Consider the following 14,187-nt stretch of genomic DNA (forward strand, 5'->3'; position numbering starts at 1 on the left):
GCAGACTTTTTTTTATTTCCAAAAGAATTTCATTTAAAATAAAAACGGTAGAATATAGATGTGTATTCAATATTTTGAATGTCAATGAGTGCTAATGAGTGATACTGATACTTAAATTTTTTTTAAAACTCAACTAATTCAAGATAACCATCCCGGCAACATTTTGTCTAATTATTATTTAGCAATCTTCCAGCTTAGTAGAGACCTTATATCAAGCTTTTCATTAAAAAGATAGCTCAATAAAGCTCACTCAATATTGAACTAGCTGCAATGACATGCAGATTATTTTCTTGAGAGAGTCTAACTTGTAGGCTTCATTTCCTTTACCATTTTAAATGTTCCATGAGCCACCAACCAATTTCAACATTCCACCATCTACTTCATTCTAATGTATAAATATTGACTTGATGTAACTGGTAGGGGTTTTGTTCGTTTTTTACATTTTCTAGTTAATTCACTGCCTTCTGAAAAGAAGGTAGCAATTGTCATGTCCATAATGACTATAAACCTGCAAAGAAACGTGTGATATGTGTTGAGAAATAAGGTGAAATTCTGGCCCCAGTGAAGGCATGGCAGTTTTCCATTACTTTAACGGGGTCAAGATTTCACTCCATTTATTCTTCCTTCTAGAAAAAACAATGTTTTCGAGATAGGACTTAGAGTAGGAGGGAGGAAAGAGAAATGATGGAATTGTTCTGTCCTTAGCACACTACACATTTTAAAAATGGTAAATTTGTTTAATAACTTGGCTGAAAGCCTGAAATCTAATTAAATAGCAACCTGAAATTACTAAATTCATGGTTAGATTATAAAATTCACTTTTTCAGTGCATGTCCTTAATAATGCATTTCATCAGATATTAAAACACATACTCTTTTCACTAATGGAGTGATGCACTGTAACTTGAAGGATTACATTTCTGCCTCCAATATGATAACAGCATAATGGAAGTTTGTCTCCATCCTACCTCAGTAATCATTCTAAATGAGCTGAAAATCTCAAATACTATGGAAAAGAAATGGATCTCAAAAGATAGGCATAATACCTGTCTCAAAAAGGAATAAAAATTAATTGTTGTTCTTCCCTGAGCCAAACTTCTCCCAGGAGTCAATTATGGTTCTTAAAAGGTCTTTGCAATTTAATTTAACAAGCAAATGGTACAAATACAAACTAGGAGTAATATTTTCAAAACCACCTAAGGGCCAGATTTTTAAAAGGCATGTCTGTGCTTAATGCCCATTGATTTTAATGGCAATTTGGTGCCTAAATACCTTTAAAAATCTGGCCTTAAGTGACAAAGTCACTTTTGAAAATGGGATTTTAGCTGTTAAATCACTTAGGTGTTTTTGACCCGAGGTTTCCTTTGCCTTTGAAAAAAGAAAAGGAGTACTTGTGGCACCTTAGAGACTAACAAATTTATTAGAGCATAAGCTTTCGTGAGCTACAGCTCACTTCATCGGATGCATTTGGTGGAAAATACAGAGGGGAGATTGATATACACACACAGAGAACATGAAACAATGGGTTTTATCATACACACTGTAAGGAGAGTGATCACTTAAGATGAGCCATCACCAGCAGCAGGGGGGGAGGGAGGAAAACCTTTCATGGTGACAAGCAAGGTAGGCTATTTCCAGCAGTTAACAAGAACATCTGAGGAACAGTGGAGGGGAGAAATAACATGGGGAAATAGTTTTACTTTGTGAAATGACTCATCCATTCCCAGTCTCTATTCAAGCCTAAGTTAATTGTATCCAGTTTGCAAATTAATTTAATTTTAAAATTAATTCTTGTTAACTGGAAATAGCCTACCTTGCTTGTCACCATGAAAGGTTTTCCTCCCTCCCACCCTGCTGCTAGTGATGGCTCATCTTAAGTGATCACTCTCCTTACAGTGTGTATGATAAAACCCATTGTTTCATGTTCTCTGTGTGTGTATATCAATCTCCCCTCTGTATTTTCCACCAAATGCATCCGATGAAGTGAGCTGTAGCTCACGAAAGCTTATGCTCTAATAAATTTGTTAGTCTCTAAGGTGCCACAAGTACTCCTTTTCTTTTTGCGAATACAGACTAACACGGCTGCTACTCTGAAATTTGCCTTTGAAGATACTACTCTCTCCACTGCCTTCCTACCACAGCTGATGTGAACAGAATCCAGAAGTTCACTATTCAACACCCAACAGCTGCCCGACTCAAAGAACTCTAACACGCTAGCACACTCGTGGAACAAGCCTCCTCACCACCCAGATAATTTGTGGTCAGGTTACAGAAGAATTTGACATTTAGTTCTGCTGTCGGCTCGAACCAAACCAGCAGGTATTGACATGTTCCTCAGGAAACTCAATAGGAAGGAAACAACTGAGTCTCTAGCATCTTCAAAGCAAATACTGACACTCCTCCTAAAAACCTAAACCAAGCTAACAAAAAACAACAAAAACCCCTATAATTTGCATGCCAGCATATGATAATCTCAGAACAAATTTCAGAAACAGCAGATGTGGTACATTTCTTTCTTTATGACATCCTATTACAGTGTAACCCTTCTGCCAGGTGGTTAATGTCAGCCAAAAAGGCCAGTTTCAATATATCTAGAGTTCTTCTTGACAAAGAGCTAAACTGGATTGAGGTCCCATCAAGAAACTTGGAAAAAATAATGTAGCTTAAACAGGCAGAACTTCCACACTTGCAAGCACCCCGAGACTATGCAAACAAGAAAATCAGTGTTGGGGAAACAGAACACAGTCAAACTTGGGAAAACAAAGCAACAGAATATACATGAACATGAACAGTAAAATTCCCTTCCCCCCCCACCGCCCCTTTTCCAGTAACTTTGGCAGTAATCTGTCCAATTCCCTATCCATCTGCCAGTGCACATCCAACAGGTGATAGTCCCTTGGCCACCCCACCTCATCTGTCCACTGAACCCCACTTATGGTTTGGATCAGCAGGTTGCCATAATCCAAGTACCTCTTTGCAAATCTGCTCCAGTCCCAAGGGACCTAGGCTGGTTCACCTGGAGGGATCACCATCTAAGCCAGTTAGTTATTTAGCATTAAAGTGATGGATAGGTAGGGCCCCACCAGAGCCCACTCAGCTCTGCTGCAGTCTTCTGCATTATCACTCGCAGCAAAGTCCCCCAAGAAGGGAAGCCAAAAGCACATAAGACCTTTAAGCAGAGTCCAAGATTCTTGGAAAGGAGCTCTTTGCCACAAGGTAAGAGCTACTTCCTTTTTCTGAGCCTCTCTGGGATCCCACAACCTCTCAAAATCCAAGTTCATGAGTTATGGTGACTCCTCACTAGAGGATTGTTGGTAGGCAGCCTATGCAAATGAAGGTCTCTAAGGCATCACTTTTCCCTTTTCAGCAATACAGGAAGTAAAGAGTTCTTTCCCCTCTAGCTTCTGGACATGGGTCTTACAATAGGAACAATTTTCAAAACTGCAGGCATCTTAAAAAAAACCACCTGCATTCTTTAAACATATGTACACAGAAGGTCTCCTTGGAAAACTGTTTTTTATATATAGTTTCTATAGCTGATCTCAAGTCCATTTCTCTCTCTCTCTCTCTCTCTCTCTCTCATATGCACACCCCTTAGTGACTTCAGTGCATGTGTACACAAGTGAGAGCTTAAATGTGCTATTATGTGCTTAATGAGCTATTTAGAAAAGCTGGACGAGCACAAGTCCATGGGGTCGGATGTGCTGCATCCGAGTGCTAAAGGAGTTGACGGATGTGATTGCAGAGCCATTGGCCATTATCTTTGAAAACTCATGGCGATCAGGGGAGGTCCCGGACGACTGGAAAAAGGCTAATGTAGTGCCCATCTTTAAAAAAGGGAAGGAGGAGGATCCTGGGAACTACAGGCCAGTCAGCCTCACCTCAGTCCCTGGAAAAATCATGGAGCAGGTCCTCAAGGAATCAATTCTGAAGCACTTAGAGGAGAGGAAAGTGATCAGGAACAGTCAGCATGGATTCACCAAGGGCAAGTCATACCTGACTAATCTAATTGCCTTCTATGACGAGATAACTGGCTCTGTGGATGAGGGGAAAGCAGTGGACGTGTTGTTCCTTGACTTTAGCAAAGCTTTTGACACTATCTCCCACAGTATTCTTGCCAGTAAATTAAAGTATTACGGGCTGGATGAATGCACTATAAGGTGGATAGAAAGCTGGCTAGATTGTCAGGCTCAATGGGTAGTGATCAATGGCTCCATGTCTAGTTAGCAGCTGGTATCAAGTGGAGTGCCCCAAGGGTCGGTCCTCAGGCCGGTTTTATTCAATATCTTCATTAATGATCTGGAGGATGGCGTAGATTGCACCCTCAGCAAGTTTGCAGAGGACACTAAACTGGGAAGAGAGGTAGATACACTGGAGGGTAGGGATAGGATAAAGAAAGACCTAGACAAATTAGAGGATTGGGCCAAAAGAAATCTGATGAGATTCAACAAGGACAAGTGCAGAGTCCTGCACTTACGATGGAAGAATCCCATGCACCGCTACAGACTAGGGACCGAATGGCTAGGCAGCAGTTCTGCAGAAAAGGACCTAGGGGTTACAGTGGATGAAAAGCTGAATATGAGTCAACAGTGTGCCATTGTTGCCAAGAAGGCCAATGGCATTTTGGGATGTATAAGTAGGGGCATTGCCAGCAAATCGAGGGACGTGATCGTTCCCCTCTATTCGACATTGGTGAGGCCTCATCTGGAGTACTGTGTCCAGTTTTGGGCCCCACACTACAAGAAGGATGTGGAAAAATTGGAAAATGTCCAGCGGAGGGCAACAAAAATGATTAGGGGACTGGAACACATGACTTATGAGGAGAGGCTGAGGGAACTGGGATTGTTTAGTCTGCAGAAGAGAAGATTGAGGGGGGGATTTGCTTTCAACTACCTGAAAGGGGGTTCCAAAGAGGATGGATCTAGATGTTCTCAGTGGTAGCAGATGACAGAACAAGGAGTAATGGTCTCAAGTTGCAGTTTAGGGGGGAGGTTTAGGTTGGATATTAGGAAAAACTTTTTCACTAGGAGGATGGTGAAACACTGGAATGCATTACCTAGGAAGGTGGTGGAATTTTCTTCCTTAGAAGTTTTTAAGGTCAGGCTTGACAAAGCCCTGGCTGGAATGATTTAGTTGAGGATTGGTCCTGCTTTGAGCAGGGAATTGGACTAGATGATCTCCTGAGGTCCCTTCCAACCCTGATATTCTATGATTTTATGTGGCTCTTAGTCAACTTTCAGGTATTTGGGTTTGTTCCCTCTCAGTTTGATAATATCTATTTCTTGTATTTATGGATTTCAAACACAACCTCCCTTTAATTTATGGATTAATTACTAGAACGAGAACATTTCAGCATTGTAAGAGAAATTCTTTCTAATCCAAGGTTGCTTTGTAAGTAGTCCTTTGCTATGTTCAGGGGATCATCTGATAGATTGGAATTTTTGGTGCACACGTAGTTCTGAGGTGAACACTTCGTTAAATGAGAGGCGTGAGGATTCACTCATTTCAGCAGGACAGAAATTCAAAATCATTCTAATAATTATAAAACAGTTTTATAAATGCAGCATCTGGGATAAACTGGAAAACTTTCACCATTAGCCCTTGGCCATCAAAGACTAGAAACAGCCTGAAAATGACATTCATAATCTGTGGAGAACAGGGAAGGAAGCACAAACTTGTCTTGTCTTTTCTCATCTTTCACTTTCAGCTACTGGTTAAGTCCCATTGGAGGGAAAGTATTTCAGAAGAACAGAGGGCCAGAAATTAAAGGAAATTACCCAGAAATATCTGAACTTCTTGGAGAAAGCTGCTAGATCATTTACAGGAGTTCAAACATCAATTGTCTATTCAAAGACAAGTAAATTTTGTACAGTATATCTCTTCTGAGTCCCACAAGAAATCCTCCCCCAAGTCATAAGACACCAGCTCAGCTACTAATATAGTCTTTGGGATGCAGCTGCAAATGCTGCCCCAGTGCTCCCTTACAAAGTGGGTGGGGTTGGTGGGCAGATCCTAAATATGCTGGTCATATTCTCACCCCGCCCCCAAACTCTTCCCCATATTGCCACAGGAGGTATGGCATTCTCCTATGCAGCCTCTCCATGACATGCCAGGGTAGGCAGAATTTGTCCCTAAATTGACCCTTGATCATCTCTTTAATATGGAAATTTTTATGATGAATCAGTTACAGATGGGTTTTCTTCTTTTCCCGAGGTACATCCCACTTAAAAGTTTTTTGGCTACAATTTTCCACTGATCCCATGGAATTTGAGAGGCATTTTGAGGCAACAGAGGCAAATTCTGTGAGAGGAAATTTAGCTCATATTCTCCAATCTCTCAAGCCTCATAGCAACAATGAATTAATTTAATGAGCCTGTATCATGGCCTAAGAATGCTGTGGCCCCAAAAGAGAAATCCAAAGCATAACACAGGATTTTGTTACAATATAAACCTGTTATACCAATAAAATAAAAAAACAGTAGGATCTTATTAAAGGGGAAAAGGCAAAATGCCACATTTATTGTGAATACAGAAAGAATCATAGTAAGCAGTTATAGTTATAACATTCCATTCAATTTCATATTTATTCACACACTCATTCATACACACACACACACACACACACACACACACAGGTCCTGCAAGGTTGTTATCATAGTTACCAGCCTTAGAGTTGCTCGTGCCAAGCCACTGACCAGGTGGCCTGGACACAAGGAGAGAGCAGGGCCTTGTCAGATGCTCATCTGATGCTCCTGGAAGTTGGTTTCCAGAATCAGACCTCAAAGTTCTCAGTTTCTAGAGTCCATTTTTATAGAAATTTATTCCTATGCCAGTCTATGGGAATTGCTTCATCATGCTGTTGCTCAATCAATCAGCAGATGGCACATTCCTGACGGCTCCGTGCTGCCAGATGCTATCTTGTTCTTGAGGCTGTTGGGTGGATTCCAGTCTGCCCTCCGGGGGTCCTCTGGTTGTTTCCACTTGATGCCTTCTTCGGCCGATGGACACTGGATTCTTAGGCTGGCACCTCCCTGATCATTCATTTATTATCCTCACCAAGCATCCATCCACATACATCCTCTCTCTCTATTTTAATCACAATTGTTAACAAAGCGAGATAAATACAACAAAAGGGCGGGGAGTCTCTGTGTGCTGTTTCTGTTGTTACAAAGTATCACTGAGTCTCTCTCTGTGTGAGGAGTTGTTGTTACAAAGTATTGCTTTGAGAACAGACTCTGTCTTAGGATGTACTAACACAATTAGCAGTTTGCAAGTTTCACACAGAGAGGGAGAGAAACAGTAAAAACGAGACCAAAAACCAAGAGACCTCTTAATTAGTAACACCCTGGAATTTAAACTATGGGGAATCAAACTCATTTGTGATTTTAATACAGAACTTCTTTAATATGATCCAACATAACATACCCTCCAATACTACAACTGCAGTCTATGCAGTGACATCAAATGTCTAAAGCAGAGCAGGCAGCGGATAAGCGACTGAGTTTCCAATTGTTTGTTGTTCATCATTAAAAAAAGGTTTCAGAGTAGCAGCCGTGTTAGTCTGTATTCGCAAAAAGAAAAGGAGTACTTGTGGCACCTTAGAGACTAACAAAATTTGTTAGTCTCTAAGGTGCCACAAGTACTCCTTTTCTTTTTATTAAAAAAAAGTTACACACAATCAAGCTCGTCTGTCAGGTTCGCACTCAGGGCCTTAATATTTGAGCGTCTTGTCCCTTGAGTCAGCAGTATGAAAAGGAGAAACATTTTCTCATATGATCCTTTATAGCAGACATAAAAGATAACTGGAGAGGTCACTGCAATGGTAGGAAGGCTTTAAGAAAAACCGTGAGGGAAGGTAAAAGGTGGTATCTGGGGGAGAAGGGCAGGTACAGAGACATTTTACAGGCCAGTTTTATACTGCACATTTACTAGCCAGGAATATTATTAACCTTCAGCAAATTTCTAGCCTACAAATTTATAATTCCCTAAGATCTAGTGTATATAATATACTCTCATCATATAAAGGCAAGTAATCCATTAACAATAAGGAGACAGATGACCTGCTGATTGATCTAAACATAATCTCCTTCAAATCATAACCCAGCTGCAACTATCTCATGTCACCAAAATATCTGTGGGATATTTTTAACATATTAATATTACACACACACAAACTCTGCTGCTCCTGGCAACATTTTCCTGAGCTAGAGTAGCTACTTTTTCATCACACAGCAAGTCAATGCACATTGTTCCAGCAACATTTTAGCTGCTCTGCTGGTAACACAATACAAAGCTTAGCTCTTGCCCTGCAGGCCAGCACATTCTGCCTCTAGGCAGAAGCATTTCCCATCTGGTCCATGCCATACCCCAAGATTTTTTGTCTTGAGGATAAGACTGAAGTTCCCAGCAGAGAACCATGTTTTCTCCTCGTGAGCAGGGTCTATCATTTGCAGTAGCACAAATCTTTCTGGAGACACACCACTTCAAACAGCTACATGGACAAGAATTAGGGTGCTTAGCATGGAATGCAACCTGGAATCTGTCACATGGCAGCTCAAAATGCCAGACCTTTCTCCATCCCCTTGCTCAACACATTAATGCTTCTGGCTGGGATTTGTTTCTACCGCTCTCCAATTACATTTCCTCCATTCTGGATGTACAAATCAGAAAGATATCCCTAGAAAAGCCTGTCTCCGACAAACTCCTTCCTACCCTTTCCTGGATAGTCCTCATCTTCAAGGCTTCACTGAGCTTAGGCTAAAACAGTGTCTTAAAACTATTTTTTAAGAAATGTCTGTTCCCACCCACTCTTGCCTCCAAACTGTAATACGGTATTTTGCAGATGCCAGGATTGAAACATGTTTAAGTTTGGCTGTGAAGCCAGTAAAGACTGGACCCTATATAATACAGAGTGGTTAAAGTAGATGGAAGCAGTAGGGGGAAACTCAGGCTGCACTATCCAAGGAGGATGGGGAGCTGTGTGGGAGCACCATTTACCCAAGAGTAGCTGTGTTTCCCTGTCTCCACACTATAGTCCCTAACAATAAATATCTTCCTGTAAGAGGGAGTTCATGGTGTTTCCATAAGATTTCAAGATACATTGATCATCTACTTTTGCATATGCATGTGCTCCATACTCACTGAACAAGTAGGATGGGCACATGAAAGAGAAACACATTTTTCTTCATAAACAGCATATGGGTTAATTAACATTTCTGGAAAATGTTTAACAGGCTGTGCCACTGAATTCTCCTGCAGGAACCATCCTCTGCATTGACACATTGAAATTAGCAGGTGTTGTAATGTATATTTATCTATTAGATCCCTAGTTTCCAGACCCTTAATCATCAGTATGCCACTAGGAGGGCACTTTTCCAACCAGAACTAATTTCCGAGTATCAGTGTAAAGCTGTTAGAGCCACAATGGAATTCAATCTCTTCTAGTTTTGCTGAACTATTTGCTTCTAGCCTAAGAATCTGTATAGCAAGCATTAGCCTAGAAGGATTTCTCTAAGCATTTTTAAGCCTCCAACAATACTGGTTCTTATCACATGTGCTTAGCTACCTTGATGTTACAATATTCCTGCCAATTCTCTAAATAAAAGGCAGTTTGATTCCCTGTGGCTGAAATTTGGAAATGCAGTCATTAAGAGCCAGTTAGATACTCTAGCCTGGTCTGTTACTGAGCTATTGTCCCGTCTTGAATAAATCCAGAACTGGATATCACGCTATTTTCACAATTGCAGTTAGTTTCATTATTTATGATAATACTGCATAATGTGCTAGTAAATGTTTAGTAAAAACAATGACATCTTAGTCATATGAAACCTCACTACCACACTTAGTAACTGTATCCTTGAGAGCTGGAGAGAGATTGCTGATTTTTTTCTAAAGACAAACACATTTGAACTAGTAAAACAAAAATTAGCAACAGTCTACTGTCAATAAATAGGGTAACATGCCTCTTTATTACTGTTTTTGTTCGTATGCATGCATTTTGCAATCAACACTGTTGGATAATTGTTTAGTGTCATATGGGGAGCACATGGATTGTTTTTCTGCAGTCGTCTTTGTTTCTTGATCTCTCCTAATATTTTCAACAACAGCCCATGGCATTTTTCTTCCTGGTCCCAAGACATTCTACTTGCTACATCACACCATGAAACAGGCCAGTACCAATCATTACTAGGAACTCCTGCATGAGTCTGCAACCCAAGCACCTCTGTTTCTATGCTTTAAGGACACGAGATGCTGGTGTAAGAACAAAATCAATCTGTCCAATCTACCTGGAACAACACTTAGTGAAATATTTACTCAGTTGATATCCTTGCTTTGCATGTGACATTAGCATTGTCCTCTTAATCTCTATACCTCAAACTCTACTATACCTAGGGGCTGCATGCATCTATCAATGCAAGTATCATCATGCCTTTATACTCTCTGAATGCCATCTTTAAACTGCTGTTTCACTGACAGTGTCTGCTTGTCACCACTACACTCTATTCTGTGTTTTATGTATTTTCTAATACTCTATTCCCCACCTTAGCCCTGAGAGTCTTTACCAGCCTCTGATTGTTATTGTTCCATAAAGCCAGATTCTGGTGCAAGTCTTCATGTTGCACACTATTAAGAGCAGGCCCAACCCTATTAATACTATAATTCTGACACAGTTGTTGAGGATAGTCATTGATGCCAGGTAACACACAAATTAAACAGAGTTTATATCAGAATTAGACAAACATTGTTCCCTAAACCTCATAATACAGACTATTTTGCTTTCCAACCCTTTTGATATCCTGGATGCAGCCAAAGATACATTATTGAAATTCCTGACTGAATGACCAGGTACTCCTGAGATAGTCAGACCTCTAGACTGAAAACAAAGTCTGTTATTCTACCTTCCACCTCTGATGGGGATATTTTTCTATATAAGGCACTGAACACATAAAAAGGATTGCAGCCCTGTGGAGAGCTGTGATTCATGAGTTTAACTTGAAGGGTATGAGAGAATCATAACTCAGGGGATGCAGAGGGCAAACTATGTGAGATTTTTTAGATAACTGAAATTGACCCATAATTCACTAGTAGCCATGGGAAATTCTACCATTCATATAGCTTTCATAGCAACACATCAAATCAGCTGGACATGAACTGATTTCAGTACACAAATCCTATCTGTGAAATATCATATTTAATTATTTATTACCATGATTGTTCCCTATGCATATCAGTGAATGACACAATTTGGCAAAAAACAACACCACATTTTTCTTCTACTGTAAGATTTCAAAACAGTCTAAATGTGGTTGCCTAGTGGAACAAAAGTTTCAATGATCTAATAAAATTTGAAAATGTTATAACTAAAATATTTAACATATTTTTGGAAGTGTACTGAAAGCTTAAAAAAAAAGCAGCCATTCTAACTTCACAGTCAATAACAATTCTTCCATGGTCTATTTGTATCAAACACAGTATTATCATCTGTATTTGTGTGATGTTCAATTTAGTTTACACCTCGGGAGCAATGCTCAGATTCCACGGAGTAATAATTGACACAGCAGGAAAACACTGGCTACTGGTTCAAACTCTGCTTTCAAAGTCCAGCCAGGCCAAAAGGTGTTGCTATCGGCTCACAGGCTGGCCAAAAACAAAAGATTTGTTTTTCAACCTGAAGGGTCAAAAATTCAGTTCACAGTTTCAAAGGTGAATCTAATCAAAAGGGGTCTCTTGTTAAGTAGCTTGGATTTTTAATTATTTTAAAATGTCTTATTTATTCCCCTCCAACCTCAGCCACATAACCTATTCTCTTTTTGAATGTTTTCTATTGCCACAAAGCAAAATCCTAGTAAATGATTAGTTTTCTTTGTTATGGTTAGCTTCTGGCATAAAAAAAAAATCATCCAAATCAGTCCTGATAGTAGTGCAGCATGCAGGCCTACTAATTTAAAGAAAGGTAAAGGAAAAAGTTTTATTTATATTATAACTGTACGTAGAGTCCCCAATCACATCAAGCCTCATCATGAGGGCCCTACCAAATTCACTGACCATTTTGGTCAATTTCACAGCCATAGGATTTTTAAAATTGTAAATTTCATTAGTTCAGCTATTTAAATCTGAAATTTCATTGTTGTAATTGTAGGAATCCTGACCCAAAAAGGAGTTGTGGGGGGGAGGGGTCGCAAGGTTATTGGGGGAGGGGGTGCGGTACTGCTACCCTTACTTCTGTGCAGCTGCTGGCGGTGGCGCTGCCTCCAGAGCTGGGCAGCTGGAGAGCAGTGGCTGCTGGCTTGGAGCCCAGCTCTGAAAGCAGAACTGCCACCAGCAGCAGCACGGAAGTAAGGATGGCCTGGTATGGTATTGCCACCCTTAGTTCTGTGCTGCTGCCTACAGAGCTGGGCCCTCAGTCAGCAGCCGCCACTCTCTGGCAACCCAGCTCTGAAGGCAGCAGTGCAGAAGTAAGGGTGGCATGGTATGATATTGCCATCCTTACTTCTGCGCTGCTTCTGGTGGGTAGCTGCCTTCAGAGCTGGGCGCCCAGCCACTGCCCTCCAGCAGCCCAGCTGTCAAAGCAGCACAGAAATAAGGGTGGCAATACTGCAACCCCCTAAAGTAACATTTTGACCCCCCTGCAACTCCTTTTTGGGTCAGGACCACTAATTTGAGAAACACTGCTCTCCCCTGTGAAATCTGTATAGTATAGGGTAAAAGCACACAAGACCAGATTTCATGGTGGGAGACCAGATTTCACAGTCAGGGACACGTTTTTCATGGCCATGAATTTGGTAGGGCCCTATTCATCATGCTAGGCCCCGTACAAATACACGGTAAAAAACAAGAACTGGCACCAAAGAGCTGATGGACTTAATTATTTAAAGCAATTTCTAAGCTTCACAACCACAGTTTTCATTTTGATTGTCCATCATGTTTACTCAGACCTAGGGGAGACCAGAATTTCATGCTAAAATATGAACAAATATTGCTTTTAACATGCTAATGCTATGGAAAGTTTTCTTCATATATATATAATTTTCTTCCTATTCAAGTGTTATAATCCACAACTCTCCTCACAGGGTAACTAATCAAGTGTTTCTTATCCTTCTCTGAATGAATTTTCAAGTGAAGGGTGTTTTTTGGACCAAGATTGAAAAATGAATCATATTTCATAAACATCTAGAAAAAAAATAGTCAGCTTACTGGAGTCAAGTGGCCTGGATCTAATTCTAATCATTAAGATGATGAAAATCCTGAAAGGCGGCTTCCCTTTATCTCTGTGGCATGAAAAAAGTAATCATCAAACTGAAGATCATGTAAAAGATGAAAAGTGAAAGAATAGTTCAGAACACACACACCATCAATACACTGAAAAATTACTGTCATATATCAATAATAAATGAAACTTACTAACCTCCACATTCCAGTGAAACTGTGCATTGTGCTCACACAACGAGGTAAAGCTGGAGGTTTGAGTCCATCCATTCGAATAATAAGAGCAGGAATACCAAAGAGAACCAGGTATTTCACATAAAAAAATAGTACTTGAGCTAATGCCAGACCACCTGAAAGAGAACATGCCAATGCCTTAAAAAAATAAGATAAAGAAAAACACATTTTTAAAAATCTTACTGATTTTTCCTCACTCAAACAATCCATTATCAAAAAAACTAAACGTGTGTTTGATTAATAAGCTCTATGATACATACATTTTATAATATAAGAGCTATAATACACTTAATACAATATCAATGACCTTAAATGCACACACAATAAAGTGGTATTCTTTCTAGTACAGAGACATAACAAAGCATCAGCAGCTCCACTTTCAAAATCTCCATTTGGACCTCAGGTCTGGATTGGTATGATAAGCAATAATTGACTTGTGTTAAACTGAAAAAAATCAAGATGTATTGACCCAGGATATAAATATTTACCTCAAGAGACAATAAATCTTGATGTCTGCCAAAACAAAGTCAATACACAGTCCGTACACTCTTCACTTGTCCCTCCAAAATGGGTACAAATACTGTTACCTTTGTAGTATCCTGGCAGGTCCAGAGAGAGCTCACAATGTCAGATTTCTTGTGTGCACTAATAAATCAGAGAGGGAGACTCTATACAAACAAACATCTTCCCAGAATACTCCTTCCTGACTCAATATGAACACAGACTGAACAACTGGATCTCTATCACC

The 14,187-nt window shown here is 40.1% G+C and overlaps 1 protein-coding gene across 10 annotated transcripts in view; it reads right to left on the reverse strand.

The window, feature by feature from the left end:
* HHAT (hedgehog acyltransferase) overlaps positions 1-14,187 on the reverse strand; it is a 311,133-nt gene that overhangs the window by 233,507 nt on the left and 63,439 nt on the right. For all 10 annotated transcript variants that reach the window (XM_038397621.2, XM_038397617.2, XM_043511806.1 and 7 more), the window contains one exon: positions 13,405-13,555. In XM_038397621.2, coding sequence (XP_038253549.1) covers positions 13,405-13,555 — 151 coding nt within the window. The remainder of the gene's footprint in view (positions 1-13,404; positions 13,556-14,187) is intronic.

Source organism: Dermochelys coriacea, chromosome 3 (assembly GCF_009764565.3).
Source record: "Dermochelys coriacea isolate rDerCor1 chromosome 3, rDerCor1.pri.v4, whole genome shotgun sequence".
Classification (NCBI taxonomy): domain Eukaryota; kingdom Metazoa; phylum Chordata; order Testudines; family Dermochelyidae; genus Dermochelys; species Dermochelys coriacea.